General features: G+C 39.6%; 2 protein-coding genes across 4 annotated transcripts in view; one reads left to right on the forward strand and one right to left on the reverse strand.

Moving 5' to 3' along the window:
- The first annotated feature begins 94 nt into the window (after positions 1-94).
- Positions 95-2281, forward strand: mrpl35 (mitochondrial ribosomal protein L35). Its single transcript, XM_064342076.1, has 4 exons — positions 95-482; positions 973-1171; positions 1439-1583; positions 1932-2281. Exons 1-4 carry the CDS (start codon positions 95-97, stop codon positions 2118-2120), a joined length of 921 nt encoding a protein of 306 aa, XP_064198146.1. The 3' UTR covers positions 2121-2281.
- Positions 2282-3200: 919 nt separating this feature from the next.
- The window catches only part of reep1 (receptor accessory protein 1), a 48590-nt gene continuing 33390 nt past the window's right edge, over positions 3201-18400 (reverse strand). For 2 of the 3 annotated variants that reach the window (XM_064344150.1, XM_064344152.1), the window contains 2 exons: positions 11013-11254; positions 3201-7475 (listed from right to left, as the gene is read on the reverse strand). In XM_064344150.1, coding sequence (XP_064200220.1) covers positions 7407-7475; positions 11013-11254 — 311 coding nt within the window. In that variant the 3' untranslated portion in view covers positions 3201-7406. The remainder of the gene's footprint in view (positions 7476-11012; positions 11255-18400) is intronic. The other variant, XM_064344151.1, reaches the window with a different exon arrangement.

Genomic DNA, 18400 nt, shown 5'->3' on the forward strand with positions numbered 1-18400 from the left:
GCATTACTGCCACCAACTGAAGAGCGGTATGGATCAGGATTTACAAAAAAAAGGATTCATACTCCTATTCAGTTGGTGGCGGTAATGCACCATAATGCTGTTTATCAACCATCATAAAACCAAGAAGAAGAAGAAGAAGAAGAAGAAGAAGAAGAAGAAGAAGAAGAAGAAGAAGAAGAAGAAGAAGAAGAAGAAGAAGAAGAAGAAGAAGAAGAAGAAGAAGAAGAAGAAGAAGAAGAAGAAGAAGAAGAAGAAGAAGAAGAAGAAGAAGAAGAAGAAGAAGAAGAAGAAGAAGAAGAAGAAGAAGAAGAAGAAGAAGAAGAAGCAGCAGCAGCAGAAGAAGAAGAAGAAGAAGAAGAAGAAGAAGAAGAGTCGTCGTCGTCGTCGTCGTTCTGTTTGTCTCAGTGAGACACCGTATACTAAAGGTCAGCGTGGGACGGAAAGCAGCAGGCAAATGGCAACCAACTTGGTGAAGCTATCAGGTCTGTATTACAAAAGGCTAAATATTGTTGTTTTGAGCAGCGAGTGTTGCAGTGTAATTCCAGTAAACCAATACAGCATTGCGTAGCTATATTGTGTGCTATTAAATACACAGCCTCAGTGAAATTATGAGTCATGGAAAGACATGCGACGTGGACGTATTTCAGCCGCAACTGATTTTTCAGTGTTCAATAACTAGATATAGGGTGTCATCTGTATTACCTAGTGGTTGGTAGCAAACAAAATAAGTAAGCCAAATCAGCTTATATCAGAACGTGCTAGTTGTTCTCATGTCAGTAGTGTTTCCTACCTGGCGAGCTTGCTATTGGCAAACACTGTCGATAATGGAAATCTCCGTTACTTTGTGGCTAGTTCGTTTGCCAACTAGCATGAGCACAGGTCAGTTTGCTCCTCATATCTCATCATTAAAGCGGAATATCTCACTCCACTTAGAGTCTTTAAAATGTCGACGCCTTTATGTCATATAACTAGGTCTGCTCAGACCAGCGCTGGGTGGTCTGGCGAAGGTTTGTGTTTACCGGGATGCGACCATAGCGGCTCCGCTGACCCGCCTCTTCTCCACTCTGCGTCTGGGGCGGGAAGTTCCGAATATAGCACGAGTCCGCCCATTCTGGACCCAGGTGTCACCGTCTGACCTCAATTTCGCGCCCTGCCACAGTATTTTCCAACGGTGAGGGCATTTAATACGCCACTTCACTGATGATGTCCTGCTGGTGTTTGTCTTTATCCTTTTTAAAAGCACTCTCATCATTTAAAATAACTCACCAGTTTTTATGATTCTAAGATTACTCGAGAACCATTAGCAATGTCTAGGAGACTGATTTTTAAGAGAACCTTTCTTAAGAGAACCAGTACTTTAACTGAATCCAGCACCTGAGAGCCACTCAAGTGCTGACTTCATTGCTTAGAATTCTCTTGAACATGCCTCCTGGTCCAGGATACAGCCCCTGCTGCCCAGCTTGGCACTACATCCTGTCAGAAGCCTGACCTACTACAGTGTAAAGCGAGGGAAGAGGAAGACTGTGAAGGCGGTGGTGAAGCGGTTCCTGCGTCTGCATTGTGGCTTGTGGTTGAGGAGAAAGGTAATGTGATTCAGGTTCACTTAAAGAGGGAAAGGGGAGCAGTAATGTCTCAAGAGCAGCATCTTGGGTACAATGCCTTGACTTGGGTGTCGGGATGGGTACAATCCGTACTGTAGCACAGTTCTGGTATTCATTATTTAAAAAAAAATGGAGTTACTTGCCTCCTACCATTTCTTTATCTCTCCCTTCTTTTTGTTTTACATTCTGTTCTCTCCCATTCTCTTTCTGCACTTACCTTCTCTTCTTTTCCCAATCCATTTTCTCCTCCCAATTCTGCTCATCTTCCTTTCGCTTTTTCTCATTGTCCCTTCCTCTCTCTTCCCTCTGTCTCCCTTCATTTCACAACAGTCTGGATACAAGAAGAAATTGTGGAAAAAGTTGCCAGCCAGGAGAACGCGCCTGAGGCAGCACGTGTTCTGCAACAGAACGCAGACCAAACTTCTAGACAAAATGACCACATCTTTCTGGAAAAGGAGGAACTGGTACCTCAATGATCCCTATCAGAAGTACCACGATCGTACCAACCTCAAAGTGTAAAATACTCAATAACCCTTATTAGAAATATTATGATTATACTGATCTCAAAATGTGAAGGACTTACAAATGCTCCTGAACTCTGCAGGCTCCAGAAAGCCAAGAGACATCCCTTCTGTTGCATTGAACATTGTAATAAATTAACAAAGTGGCTTTTCATCCTACTGCAGTTTTTTTTTCTTTGTTGGAAATTTTTATGCAAAGCTAAGTTCACTTGCGGCATAAGCATTATTGGTCATTGTTTTAATGAACAATACCATAGTGTTACAGCTTCTGGATTTTCAAAGAGAAGCTATAGTGAAGCTATACTCGGACAAACAAATGAGGAATTTACTGTATTGTATGTCTAGTGAAAGCTGTGTAGGGCACCCCTCTTATTAAAAAAACTTATTTTAGAAAATAATGATGTGTCATTCTAAAATTAACGTGTATTCAATTGAGTTACCCAGCAAAATACCTAGTCCTCTTACAAAAGCATATTGCATTCACCTTGTCTTTTTCATGGCCCTATTTTGGAAAGTCTGTAACCCAATTCAAAAGTGTGAACTTAAACATCTGCAATAGGTGACATTACCCCCAGGGGGCATAATAAGAGGTTTCTTTGCACAGATAGCTTTGTTGACTCAGGAATAAAATTGTATTCTGATGTTCTTTGAGGATGGCAAGAGGGATGTAGTTCAAAGCCTCAAGCAAACTTTAATTATGTATACATGTTTAGAAGAAATCTTAAACTGATTTCCTTCTTGGTGATAACTGAATCAAACATAACCAACATTTTAATAGTTTTACCCAGAGCAAGGAACTGCATATGCCTCTAACCAATGTGTTTGATAAATTCAGAAAGTACTTTGGTTCTGTGTCACGTCATTATATTTGACACTAAAGCAAGCAGGAATGATAATGCGAACATTTTCTGGAGTGAGGAAATGAACCTTTTTTGTCACCCAAGTCCCAAATGAATAGCAGTGTAATGCTGTTGTTTTCACAGCTCAGGATGGGTGCTTATTACTCCTGGACGTGGAGATTTTTGCATCTCACAATCTGTTATGATTCCTGGATACATGGAATGAACACAGGAACTGGTTTCATTCTTTTGTTTTAATGGCTGTGGTTGACTCAGACAGAAATACAGAAGGAGAAATGTGCAGCAGAGAGAAAAGAAAAAGCACTTTGTGAAGTCCTTTCATGAACAGTCACTTCTACCTCTCTGCTCTTACTGCAGCTGTGAGGAATGAGAAACCACGTACAACATGAACAGTGACTTTAAGAGAGATCTTCTGGCCTGCCAGACAAATGTGAGATGCTTTGTAAATTAGGAATCACTAGGGAGAGCCATAGGGACAGGAAGTAAACATCAGTTTTGGGGGAAACAGGAAAACATCTAGTCCTGTGCTCAGATTGAGAAAACCCGAAGATAGTTTCAAAATGGACTTTGGAACATACAACACCCAGAGTCCTTACAAAAATCACATACAGTCTATAAAGAAGAAAGTCATGCTTTCTATGCAAAAATTCACACAGTCACAAATTATCAGCATATGTACATGAGGAACAGGTAGCTGGTGTGCACATATTTAAGGTCAAAGTTAGCCAAGCTTTTGTGACTGACACAGAAGTAGAATAAGATTAGTGCTGTTGAACTCCAGTCCTAGAGGGCTGCACCCAGCTAGTTTCCCTGCACACTTGAAACTACTTGACTAGGAAAAAAAAACAGGAGGGTAAGGACCTGGTTAGGATGGTAACCTGTGGACAATGGCCACCAGAATCAAGGTTTATGAGTGCTGCAGACACTTCAAGTGTAGCCTCGCAGACATTGTGGGCCTGTCGGGACAACATTTAGTAGCCTTGTGGACACTGCAGCCTTCTAGTACCAAGCTTGAATACCATTGAAATTAGCATTTTTTCAAGTCACCAATAGTATGCTTATACTTTGTGAAATTAATAATGTTTTGTGCACGTGACCTTTTCTGAACGTGGTTTAGATCCAGATTGGAGTTTTGTCACTGTAAACAGTCACTTAGAGTAGTGCAACTTTTAAAATACAGCAACAGAAGTTTGAGTGCTACAAGCAAATGAGGCATTCTGCTCCAATAAGGTCAGTTATTAATGCTGTAATGACATTTTTTTACTTGAATGTATAGCTGTTTTCATTTTTTCATACATTTGAAGAGATAAATCAATTCACTTCCATGCCTCTAATCTGAAGTGATGGAACTTCCCTATAGTTACAATGTACAACATCAATGCTTTTTAAATATAATTTGGCCCATCTAATGGCTGACATATTAGCCATTATTGCAGAGTGAATTGGATGGGTTGTCCATCTCAATCTCGCAGCAATATATAATATATATATATATATATGCCTCTGGGTCCCAGGTGTTTTCTATTGTGTCTCAGTATATTTGTCTCCCATAAATGCAATGTGAAAAACACAGATTCTGTTACTATTGTAGAAGCTTTTTTCCTGTATGTTACGCCTCCAATGTGGAACGTACAGTTGTAACTATTCGCCTCTAAAATGCATTCATTAGTAGGTGCTTATTTTCACTTTGCAATACACTTGCTGAGGAAGTGAATATTTCTAGCGTAAATCCAGTGTACTTCACTAGAAGTACACTGCCAATTTTCATTCATGAATAATGGGCAGAGTTTTCTTGACTTTACACATATTAACATGACACCAATGATATTCTGGCTGTTCTGATATGAGCAATGGGCATTTGAAACGTCTGTAAATGTGTCCCAAAGAACAAGGAAAAAGTGGGCCCTTAAAATATTTAAGCACAAATTATGCTTGTACTACTTTAATGTGTGAAATTGTCAAAGAAATCTTTTTTATGTCAGCAACACAGTATTCTTACCCCCACTCTTTTTTCACCAAAAATATGCACAGCGTACGTAAGTGTAAACATAATATGTTTGTGTAGTACCCTATCACCTTGAAGAATTCCCATGGTGTTTATTTGAGTGAGGTGTTTATTTGAAGTAGTACAGTATATTCTATAGACATGCCTCTTTAAATAATACCTAGAAAATCCCTGCTACTTGGATTTTTGTTCAATTTTTGTTCAATTCCCATTTACTGTAATGCCATGAATTCGCTGAAATTTTTCTGTTGTTTTCCATACAAATGGTTTATCACAGTGCTTACAGAACCGCAGAAATAAAAAAATACAGTTAAAATGCAAGAAAGATATACAAATCCTAAAATAAACAAAACTTCTCATCAGAAATGTGTGCCAATAACTTGCAGGGAAGTATTGAAATATTTCTCTTACTTGAGGATACTTTTATCGAGATGTGCCAAACATTCATTATGCATCGCACTTTTTGTATTTGTGGGAAAAAATGTAGTGTACCGCAGTCCTCTTTGCACCATGGTCTGACTCACTACAGTTTAGCTTTTCATCTGAAAAACAAGAGGATCAATATCTGTTATCCAAATCTCTGGCTTTGTGAACAAACCCAAGACAATACCTTACACATATTTAGCAAAATCCAGTGTTGACTATAACCAGATTGTCTGTGATAACAAGATTGTCGGCTTCATATTCTTGATAGTGAAAATGCTGTCTGAATGCTGAAACTCAAAGTATTTTAATTCATTAGTTCATTATATTATAGGCATGGTTTAAAACAACATCTATAGCTATTCTAGCATCCCAGGCAGCGCCTGAACATTGTTTTGACCAAGTGGAACCTCCTAGAAACAATGGAGGTGTTGACTGTCTGATTTAGTGATGGATATCTATTGTATTACTGGAGGCAGTACAGTCCATCTAAGATGCTGACTGTGTTGTGACTCAGGTTCCAATGACAAAGTGGGCCTAGTGCTCAAAGTCTTCACAAAGTATTGCAGTGTATACCTAGACACATTTAATGACTTAGAAGTGAATATATATGGTCTTAAATATTACTTAGCCATCACTGTTTAATTATATTTACAAGCTATACATTAGATATTCAATTATATTTAAACCACCAAAGAGCAATATATTATTTTCTGTCACTGAACAAATAGCTTTCAGATTTTGGTAAAAACAATGGAGTGTTTAAACATCAACATCAATGAATAACAATTAATACACTGACAATGCTCTGTGATGTAATTTAATAGTCAATTTAGCCTATTTATCAACATGCCAGATTTTTCCATTAGGTGCAATGCACTAGTTACATTTTCTCCTGACATTAACAGTGCCATTTTAACAAGGAATACTTCACAAAATCTTGGCGGTTGTGCTCCTGTACTTTATTCAGGTTAAATATATTCAGTTCATGACCGTTTGATCTAACTGAATGCAAATATTGCAAAATGTATTTAACAGCATGTATATTTAATGCATAAAAGTATGTATATGGAAGTGGATATTTTGGAAATATTTACCAACACATGCTGCATATTTGTACGTGTTTTACATATGTTGCTTTTATTTGTATAACTATGTCTGAATTTTGTGAGGCCTGCATGATGGTACTGATTTACTTGACCAAACAATTTTTTTCATTGCATTCATTATTTGAAAGTGCCCTCAGCCTCACATTGGACTGGACTATTTATATATTTCTGTGTTTAAATATGGTTTAGTGTAACCATACTTATTCAACAAATTTCAGGATTAAGTACATTACCAGTAAATTGAGATTAAGACTGAACATGTCTTAATTCTATATTAAACACACCACTAACTATGCACTATTGGCAGAGCACACGCATTGAATACAACCATGTGTGACAAAATGGTATTCTTTGTAAAACAGCACAGAAATATCATTGTAATTAATAGGAGACATCTTGTTGACACATAACAAGAATTGTCCTGTATTTGCTCAGAAAATGACAGAAGAATTTAGCCAATATATTTCAACCATTCATCTTTGACCTGTTGCCCCAACTCCAGATGATCTCTTCTGACATGAGAATCACATCACCAGATGGAGCTTGTGCTACATGTCTTTTATGAAACTGACCTTACACTCGAACAGACACGCATGCATTTTCCTCAACAAAAAAGAAAAACAATTAATATTGGCACATTAAGAAAAAAACAAACACTCCAAAGGAAAATGCTTCAGATTAATGATGAATGATGCAAGGAAGAACCCTGCACATAAATTGCCATGGTGATGTTCTCTCCCAGGGACACAAAACCAGCAGGAGGTCGGTGGCTTCTTCAGTTCCTTCCAAGATTTGGCGGTGCTTTTTTCGTTGTATCTCTTTTGTCTTTAAGGCAGATAAGCGATCTGGGAGTGTTTTGATTGGCTGCGTCCAATGGCCTCACACCTTCACAGGGTTGCACTGTTCGCAGAAGTACTCTTTGATCTAGGACGGAGCCTCAGGACTCTAGGAGGAGGCTGAGTTTGAGAGTGGAAAAGAGAAAAATGGTAGAAAACCAGATGGTTTAACCAATGCATACTACATACGAAAGTAATACAAGCCAGTAGAGGCTCAAAAATGAAATTCTATATTCTGTATATGTTTATGATTTATAATATATAAATTACTCCTGCTTTTATATTTGCAGTTTTATGTATATACATTTTTGCTACGCCTTTTCAGTATATTCTACTATATATTCTTTGGAAATCATTTACATATTTTATGAATTTTATTTCCTTAATTTGTGATTACCTCATTTGCCAGGTATGACTTTTTTTTTACTATGGGTCTAAGAAACCTGAAGGAGAGTGTAGCTACTGTAGGAATACATGGAATACATAAATGCAGATCATTAAAAATTCAAACAAAGGCTTGGCTTTAATTAGGATATAATAACTCAATCTACAGGCCATAATGCACACTAATGCAGACATCGAGTTATGGAGAAATGCTAATTTTGAAAGCATAGTGCACGACACATTTCATACACAGGCACAAAATCAAGGTGCACATCCCTCCCCTCCTCCTCACAAATCTGCTTCAAATTAGTAATAATGTATTGTACTCAATTTTACATTTTTTGATAAACAGTAAATATCAATCTCCTTTGAGGTCATTTGATCAATTTGTACACATTCCTGGTAGTCAAACCATCTTAATCTGAGTCTATTTTATATACAGATTAAGTTCTTTAAAACGTACATGAAAGGAGTCACTGACTCAACATGGCTTTAGTTTGGGGGGGGGGAGCATTCAAATTGTATTAGCTAATTCGGGACTTGGTCAATTGTCTTGAAAGGTATTCTGAATATTAAGGCACGTCTTCCTCAACTCAATAAAACTGGAAGCATAACTAAAGACTAGGCCTACTAGGCAGCATTCTGAGCAAGGCATAATCCACAATCCATGCCAGAATGTCTGCCAACCTCAGTAATAAAGTCTACAGAAAATAAATAATTCCTTTATTTTCGGAATATCCTAAGGGATGCAGGGAGAACATGCAAACTCCACACAGAAAGGAGTTCAAAAAGGAGTTCAACCCCTTCTTGCTGTGAGGTGACAGTGCTACCTACTGCACCACTGTGCCACTCCAACTTGCAACAAGTTTTCCTCAGACTACATCTCAATCTCTAATTGTCCTTTCCCTTGCCTGTACTCAGTCTCTTGGGTACTCAAAATAGAAAAGCTGTGCTCATCTCCACTGTGGAATTATTCTCTATATTATAATTCTGCACTAGCTATCACACTGTGGGGATTCTCTTATGCTATGTAATTTACACATTTTTCATCTCAATCAAGTGAGTTGGGCCAGACCAAAACATTACATAACATCAGCTTACAGGTTGTAGGAAAAGGTAATTAATTCAAAAAAGGTTAATATTGGTTAATATAAATATTTGCTTCTGGAAGCATTATACCACTATACAAACTCATAATATGCATCTAAAAAGCTAGCCGAAATATTGCTAGTTATGCAAATGAGCTTAATAATAATTGCTAACTGCTTCAGTTTTGTTACTGCCTGGTCATCCATTTATCAAAGTTGGTCATGCATGTCTACATTGTGGCTTAGCATTTAAAAAATGATGTAAAATAAGGAAATTAAGTATTTTAAATACATATTCAAGGACCAGTAATTATATCAACTACTAGAAAGCCTGTTCATAATATCAGCAACTTTGCTCTTTTCCTGCTCTTTCAATCTGCAGCCCACAGCCAAGCTCACAGAGCTGAGTCAGAGGAAGACATTTCATATGCAGTCGGCACTGGCATGGTCCTAAATTGATCCGAGACCATGACGCTCATTCATACACCAGGACAGTGACATTTCCTATGCTGGATTAGTCATCCAGCAGCCCCTAAAACCATTCGACAAAATACTGTAAGGTCCTACATAGATCACATAGCACCACAAATTGCACGGTATAGGCCTTACAGATACCAACACATGCTCACTCTGTCAAAATTCAATTGTTAATCATTTCTATGCCCTTCTGACTTTTTCCACATGTCAAATCATTCTGGTCGTGGATCATGAACATGCTATCAGTGATTCTTGGCCTCAGCATCCCCCTCAACCAATCCATCTCTTTACAGGGTGAACTCCTCACAACTACAGTCCAAAACCTTTATAATATTGACTAACAATTACTGAAAATGTTATTTTACTCCTCTGGAAACAAAATTATCCAGACCCCACCAACTCAATCTATTGACAAAACACTCCACCCAAGAAAAATTCACAACAACCATAAAAGACAACATCCAATAATTTTAAGACATCTGCTCCCCCTTTTTGCAATTCCTTGAGTTAATTCCTCTATACAATTCACTCCATTCAACCCATTCCATACTTTTGACTTTGTACTGTTGTAAATATCAAACAAATACAACACCATACAACGTGCCCTTGTCTTATCCTGTTTTGTTCTGTTGTGTCCCATCTTCCTTTTAAGTGTTGTATTGTGTACCTGTTGATGTCAATAAAATAAATAAATAATAAAAACATTTGACAATTCAAATTTTTGAAGAGGTTTGTCAAACGGGCCCGCTTGATCAAGCACAAGCTTTGCAAACAGCGCAATCAAGCTGCACAGACTGCAGAACAGCAAACCCTGAACGTAGGATGTGACAATGCCGGATGCGCATGAATAACATTGCAAACATCTTCTGTTATTTCACCTCACCTGTGTGTCCACAATTGATCCACAAGCTGATTTTTTCGCATTGAATATCCATGGAATGCCTCATGATTTCTTTGTAGTATAGTACATTCAAGTGGTTCCCAACTCTGTTTCTAGATATCTAACGTCCTGTAGATTTTCATGTCAACCCTAACAGAGCACACTTCATTCAACAGCAGGATATCTAATTTAAGTGCTAATCAGTAGAATCAGGTGTGCAAAATTAGTTTTTATTAATTGAAATAAAAACCTACAGGACAGTAGATCTCCAGGAACAGAGTTGGGAACCACTGGCATAATGTATAGGGTTCCAATTATATTCATGCTCCAATCATTTTTAGTCTTGAGCATAATCATTCCTCAGAACTGTTATCAGTATCACACCCATTAGGGAGGATGGAGCAAAGTGTTATACATATTAAATATTTCTGATGATTGGATTTGGCTGTGGAATTACAAGGTTACCAGAGGGACTGGCAGAATAAAGATCAATCCATAAATGTGGAACATAAACTGAGATCCAGCAAGATGAGCTGGTTGCAAACTGGGCTGCAAAAAATTATTTCCAGCTGACCAAACGCTGGGCATGGTCAGATTCAGATAGGTGTGTGTTTTGGGGGCTGAGAGACCTAGGATGTGATAGACATTGGGCATGGTCAGGTTAGGACTGGGGATGTGTGGAGGTATGGGGGTTTGAGGGATACTGGGCATGGCTGGGCAAGATAGTTTGGGGAGTGGCATGCCCTTGTCCTTGTCTTAGGTTTGGGTGAGGTAATGGGTTAGTCACCGCACTCACTAACCAGGCAGCCAGGCTGCAGAAAGCAATACCTCAGGCGCCCTCCTCTTTACCAGCTTGAGCTGTGGGGCACTGGCCCGTGAGTCCTCCCTCTCATCCTTCTCTTCCACCTCTACTCCTGGGGCCAAAAAGGGTGTGGTTGGGAGGGCCGCAGGGGGATCAGGATTTGCTGGGGGCGCTGAGGGCTCAATGGGCAAGAACTGCATCTCCTCATCACACTGTTCTGTGCTCAACACCTCGTACTCATTCATGTCAAAGTCCTCCCCTGGGAGCCCTGCACCAGGAAAATGGCAGCAGTGCAACATAAATTAGTAAACACCGAGAAAGGGTCAGTCTGCCTTCTTATGAATCTAAATAAACATACACGTACATAATGTAAATGCGTGTGTGCACATAAACACACGTGTATATATATGTTCAAACACAGAGGGATACCTCGCCTAAGGATGAATTTACATGGAGGGAAACATGACCATACAAAGTGCTCTGTCTGCATTGTAAGCAGAGCTTGTCGTATAAATTTGCAGGTTCATATACCAAGTCAAGTGGAGCAAAATTAACTAATTTTACTTTGCATTCATTAAGTGGAAAGTCCACATTAATTATAGGTTGTTTAAAAGTGAGCAGGTTGTTTCCTAAAATGAGAAATAAACATGCTTAAAAAAAAGAAAACATAATTCGTTATTTCTTTTGGAACACAAGTTCCACTAGTGCTTCACTAAATTCTATGTACTCCCTTGATACATATTATTGGCTCTGAAGCTGTGTGCACCTACACAAGAACAAAGATGCATTACATCTAATGCCCAGAGAGATAATCAAGTATGTGACCCTCTGGACTGTAAACCTGAAATTCAGCAGTTATCCTCCAGGGGCCTCATTTATTAAATGGTCTTGCGATCATAGTGGCTTACGCAGAAAACCATGACTAAGTAGTTATTCATAAAATCCCACTTTGACATGGATATGATCCCATCTCTGTATAATTGAGCATTACATTTTTGGACCCTAGATATCATAGACCCCAATACTGATGAAAAGATAGTAATTCCCACTTGAAAAGTATTCAAAAGTGAGTTTTGTGGGTCAAAACAGCTGATTTGCAGTGAAATATATGATTATGATTTACAGCAATGCAGAATTTTGAATTTTTGAATTTAGATTTGGAGCAAACCTGGTTCAAATATGTATTTAAAGCATTTTAATTACTTTTAAACTTTTTACGTTGAAAGACTTGGAAAGCACTGGATATGCGAGAACCTATCAGCTCTGAAAGTGGAATGTTTTGTCTAATTATAGGACAGTATTCAGGTGACTGCTGACAGCCCCATTCAAACTGTACCAATTTCCATTGTTAATTGGTAGTGAATATGCACAGCTAAATTGTATTTTACAAAATGTAAAAGATGGAACTCTACATATGGCTGCTGAATGCCCTGACAACAGAAAGAAAAACAGGAAATACAGTAAATACTAGTTTAAATTTAAATATTAGTATTTGTAAATGCTGCATTAAAAATAATTTCTAAAAAATAAAAAAAGATTTAAAAGTAATTAAAATAATTTAAATACATATTTGACCCAGGTTTGGTTTGAATGTTCAGTCTCTGAATCTTACAGGAATTTTAACCTGTCTTCCAGACATGGTATGATATGTCTGTGCTTGTAATTGTCTTTCAGGTGTTTTAGTGTGTTGTGTTTTTGCTGTGTGTCCCTTGGTTGTGACGCTTGTCAGCATCTTTCATGTCTGTGTTTGCTTCCATGGTGATGTCTTTTGCAGAAGTTGATGGAAACTCCCTCTCATTGGTCTTCCTCAGATGCATCCAATCTCGTCGGTACAGTCTGCCATCCGGTGTGCGAACTATGAAGAGTCTCAGGTGCTCATGCTTTTTCTGGACCGCAGCTGGCTGCCATGTCTCATATTCTGACATTTTCTCCAGCTTGCAGATCAGGTAAGTATCTTTTATTCTTCTTTCAGCTTGTCATGCACCTGAGATGATCCTTCGGAGGTAAGTAGTGAGATGGAGGTTGGCAGTCTTGACTTCAAATGCCTCCCCATCAACAGCTGTGCAGGTGAAAACCGCACACCCACCAGTGACATGTTGCGGTATTCTAGGAGTGCAATATATGGATCGCCATTGTTGCACTGTGACTTCTTGAGCAGACTCTTCACCTACATCTACTGGAGCTCTGCTGGCTATGAGTTGCACATCCTTGCAAAGTGATTTTTCTTTTTACATGACTTGCATATCTGACCGAATGCTGGACATTTCATTACCTTGTGCTTGTAGCCACATCTACAGCAGTTTGTTCCCTTTTGTTCATCATTCTCTGTCTTTAATTTGTCATTTTTACTTGGTTTAACTGTTCTGATTCTGTGCACTTCCACTTCATTGTTTAGTGCTTTGACTTGGCTTGACGTTATTGCTGGCACAGCAGACATCGATGGAGAGTAAGATCTGCCTCTCTCAGTAGTCTGCCTCTCATTACATTACATTTATTTGGCAGACGCTTTTATCCAAAGCGACGTACAAAAAGTGCATTTCATGGTCATAGACAACTGCTAAACACAGGCTCAGTAAGGTACAATACTTATTTTGTACAGCTATTTCTAGCCAAGAACACAGTTTAGTTCACACAATGAACACTATTCAGACCTAACCTCTGCAAAGCCAACTAGGCAGCAGAATAAGCTACAGTATTAGGACAAATACAAATTACCAAAAAGTGCTGGGATGGGGCAACATGTAACAAGTGTCATGAAAAAAAAGGGGGGGGGGGGGGAATTTAGAGTGAAATATACCACGTGGTGGTGGTTAGTCTAGGTATAGTCTGAAGAGATGAGTCTTCAGGCCATGGCGGAAGATGGGTAGTGAGGGGGAGGTTCGGAGAGGGACGGGGAGTTCGTTCCACCACTGGGGAGCTAGGGTGGAGAAGCTTTGTGATCCCTTTGGGCGGGTGGGAGGGGTTACAAGGTGCCCTGCTGCCGCAGAGCGGAGTGATCGAGCAGGCACATAGAATCGAGTCATGTCCTGCAAGTAGATGGGGGCTGTCCTGTTGGCAGCAGTGTAGGCAAGGGTCAGGGCTTTGAACCGGATCCTGGCAGCGACCGGTAGCCAGTGGAGTGATCGCAGCAGAGGAGTGACGTGGGAGAATTTGGGAAGGCTGTAGATGAGTCGGGCAGCGGCATTCTGAATCATCTGTCATCCCTTGTGCCGCATACAATTCTGTCACGTCCTGAGGAGTCATGCAAGTCTCCAAACTCACAGTCTTTTGCTTTGCTTTTCAGATCTGTGACATATGCATCTATGTGCCCACATGAAGAACACATGGCGTGTGTATGATAGGTTTTTCTGGGTTCGCAGTATTCTTTGAACTTTTTGTTTAGCGCTGCAATTTTATCTTTCTCACCTTCTTGGAAGTTGAATGTATTACTTACTTTTATCCCCCGCGATGTGCAGAAAAGTAGCACATAGTACTTTTTCAGATTTCTCTGCTATACCGCTGGCAGTGCAAAAAGGTTTGAAGCGCTGAATCCAACTCTTCCAATTTTCGGAAAAATTACCTTGTAGGCTCAACGTTGACAGTGGCTGTAACTGCGACATTCTCTTCTTCTTTTATTTTCTTTTTGTTCTAGAGTAATTCTGACACCATGTTATAGAGAGATTCAATGCAGAAAATAATGCAGTAAATTTATGTCAATTTTACCCATGGTAACAGCTGCCACATTTTCAGTAATGGTGTGCACACCACATCACAGTGTTTTTGCTTTATTTGTCTACTTCCTGCAGAACGTTGGTGTGATGGGCTCACTATCATTAAACACACATTTATTGGCCATTTCCACAGCATGGAGGAGGACAAAGAGTCGCCAATAAGCATGACTGTTCGGACTAGGTAAAATTATGGACTAAGACTATAGTTATGTTGAGGTGGTGAAGATTTGTCATTCAGGTCATGGTGAGGCGGCAAAGATGTGTCATCCAGCAACTATGGTCTAATGAGTCAGAAATTCTGAATCATACACACTGGGCTTTAGTTGGTGCTTGCTAATAGCTGTTTAATTCAGAATCTTTCAATTAGCATAGATAGGGGTCTCACAAATGGATAAATTATAAACAAAAATAATAAGAAAAATTGCTGTCATTCAGAATAAAGTGACTCTGCTATGAGCATATAGTCTGTAGTCATAAGAAGCAATTAGTTTGCCCAACTGGGTCAATAAATTTTGAGATATGCCCTAAGGGTGCTTCAGAAACACAGTGTTCAAAATAAGCTGATCACTCACAAAACTCTTTCTTTGCTTCTTTTCATCTCATCACTTCAGTATTCTCTGTCAATTCAGATTAGCATAAACAAACACAGGCTCTCCTCCAAAGAGTGCTTGACCAGCTACTGCTTCGCTTCACATCAAAGTTCGACATCTGAGCTACGTAGCCATTGTATCAAGGGAGTATATTACAAGCATGGCTGGTGCAATCAGACCACAGGAATCTGATTGACTTGAGACAACGAAAATCACACTAATTGAAAGGTCCCCTGCCTGGTTGACACTATTATGCATCAGGGCTTCTGCAGTCATCCTGGAAACTCGGCAGAAGGTAACTGAATCCTTGGAAACCTGACAAAAACCTTGAGACACTAGCTATGACCTCCTCATATGGGTGGTGGGCTGGCTGTCCCAGGGGTAAAGATGGCGAGCTGCCCTTCTACCAGATCACAGCACAAACCGGACATCCTCTGCTTAGGAGGCCAGCACTCAGGAAGGCCAATGGGATGGAAAAGTAAGTGAGAGACAAACAGGATGCTAACTGCTCTTACCCAGTAACAGTGACAGCATTGTGCAGTGTCAGCGTTGGCTGAGATATTTAAAAAAAAAAGTATTTCCCACTGGGAAGATCTATATGCTTGTATACAAGCTTCTGCACCAAGCATACCAAGAAAACATAGTGAGTTATACTTTTATACTCATGCAGCATATATATCCATTGTGATTAATATAGAAATAGTGGGTCAAGCTCTAGGCCACTGAACTTGTAGGCCACTTGAAGCTATCCATGTAGAGGACTCCTGGAATGGGGGAGAGTTTCACAGCCAAACATGTGTGTTCATGCACACAGGCAAGGTATCTGCTCTCCTTCCTGATGTACACTGCACACCATCTGCATGTGCACCGCAGTGGGGGGTCTACTCACCTGTCAGAATGCTACAGTGTCCACAGTTGGCACAGCCTGAGGGGATAGGACATGATCACATCCTCCTCACAGAAACAGCAAGCATGGGTCTTTATGACATCCACTCACATTGTGCTTGGATATTTAAAAAGCACAGAATATTCCAGATAGTGAGCCCCCCCCCTCCCCCAAACTATCTGGAATATTCTGAACTGATTTTGGAATTGGCTCCAGTTTGAAAAGTTAACATCTTTTTTCCTGCTGAGGCCACACAGAAGCACAAAGTTGGTGTTTAAGACTGGATCTGTCAGACCTATACTGCAGCCATCTTCAACTCCTGCTTGTTTTTGGGGCTAGTTACATTACATTTATTTGGCAGATGCTTTTATCCAAAGCGACGTACAAAAAGTGCATTTCATGGTCATGGAAAACTACAAAACACAGGTTCAATAAGATACAATACTTATTTTGTACAGCTATTTCTAGCCAAGAACACAGTTTAGTTCACACAGTGAACACTATCAGTTATCAAGCTAACTGAAACACCCCCCAGAATTAATTCCACTGCTGCTATCAGCAGATACATCATCAATGAAGACAAGTGAGCCACTACCTGTGGCAAACCATAACACCCCCATGACTGTTTTTTCACAGATGAAGGGGGTGCTTTGGATCTTGGGCAGTTCCTTTTGGCCTCCACACTTTTCTCTTGCCATTTCTCTGATACATGTGAACCTTGGTTTCATCTACCCACACCACAATACCTTTTTCCGGAGCTCTGCAGGCTCTTTTTGGTACTTATCAAAGTGTAACCTGGCCATCTTGTTTTTGCAGCTAACTAGTGGTTTGCATCTTGCAATGTAGGTCCTGTAGTTCTTTTCATGAAGTCTTCTGCAGACAGTAGTCACTAGCCGCGTTTCCACCAAAAGTACCCAGAACTTTTAGTCCCAGGAACTACTTTTCAAGGAACTAAAAGGTTCCTTCAGCCCATTGTTGTCTGCATTTCCACCGCGGTCTAAAGTCCCGCGAAGATTAGGCAAATTAGCCCACTGACGTATGAAAAAGCAACGTTGTCGTCGGTCCATCTGTCCTATGATTTATTCTGTAACCCCATACTACCACCGAAGTAGCCTACATTATTTTCTAATAACCGGGACAGCCCGGAGGGGTTTATTCCACTTATATACAACGGGTTACCAACAATGACTATATATGGTTACTTTTGTATTTATTGATTTTTATCGATTTAATCACCTGGAATTGAAATATTCTTCTGCAGCCGTTTGGGCATATTTTACCGTTGTCAAGCAAAACTGTTGTTGGTAGTTGAACTTGGACCATTGTTATGCAACAAATAGGATATAACAGGCCAATAGTCAGATTGTAACTGTTTTATATATCCTCTCAAACACATTCATTATGTTTTTATGCGAACATTCACTTTCATGTCTTGACATCCGAGGCGACAGAATGCATTCACATTTCCAATATTACTGGCAACAACAGCAGAAAACATGCACACGTTGTAAACAATTTGCTGTTTGATTACTTTCTCATTGTCAATTCCATATAGGCTAATCGCAAAATGACAAGAATAGAACGAAAACTCGGACTTGCGTGAAAATTTTAATTAGCGGTGGTACAGCCACCGTTTGCTTTCCTTCGAAGTTACTGCTAGCCGAGCAGGGAAGTGTGCCCTCCAGATGCGAACCATGCACCATAAATTAGTCCATAGTCTTCCTGGTCTTTTTATGGAATTGAAGAATGGCAGAGTAAAATTACGGCAGTCTGAAAAAGCTAAAGGGACGACTACTAGAATTAACCTGTTATTTTACCCTGACAAAAAGTGCGGAAGGTGATTTCCAGTTTGCTTTTATTTTATCACCAATGTGAATTACGCAGAACTACCGCATACCTCACATAACTGTATCAAACGTTTTTGAGTCAATTACAACGGGCTAACAAAGAAAATCCGAAAGAAAATATTCAGCAACCAAATTAAACCGTTTGAATGTTTTGGTACGTAATATGCTGCCCCAGCACGAATGCTTAGCATTTTATAAAACAAATACTAAAGCAAGAAAAGAACAGAAGAGCACACGTTATAATTCCAAGACGTTGGCAGGCTATAACCAAAACTAGGTTACTGCGCCGCATAACATACAAGTTTGATTTGAAGTTATTATGAAAATAAATCGGTTTGCGGCTGCAGATTTTTAAACATGGCGGTTGAAATAATACACTGC

This window comes from Anguilla rostrata, chromosome 7 (genome assembly GCF_018555375.3).
Source record: "Anguilla rostrata isolate EN2019 chromosome 7, ASM1855537v3, whole genome shotgun sequence".
NCBI classification, from domain to species: domain Eukaryota; kingdom Metazoa; phylum Chordata; class Actinopteri; order Anguilliformes; family Anguillidae; genus Anguilla; species Anguilla rostrata.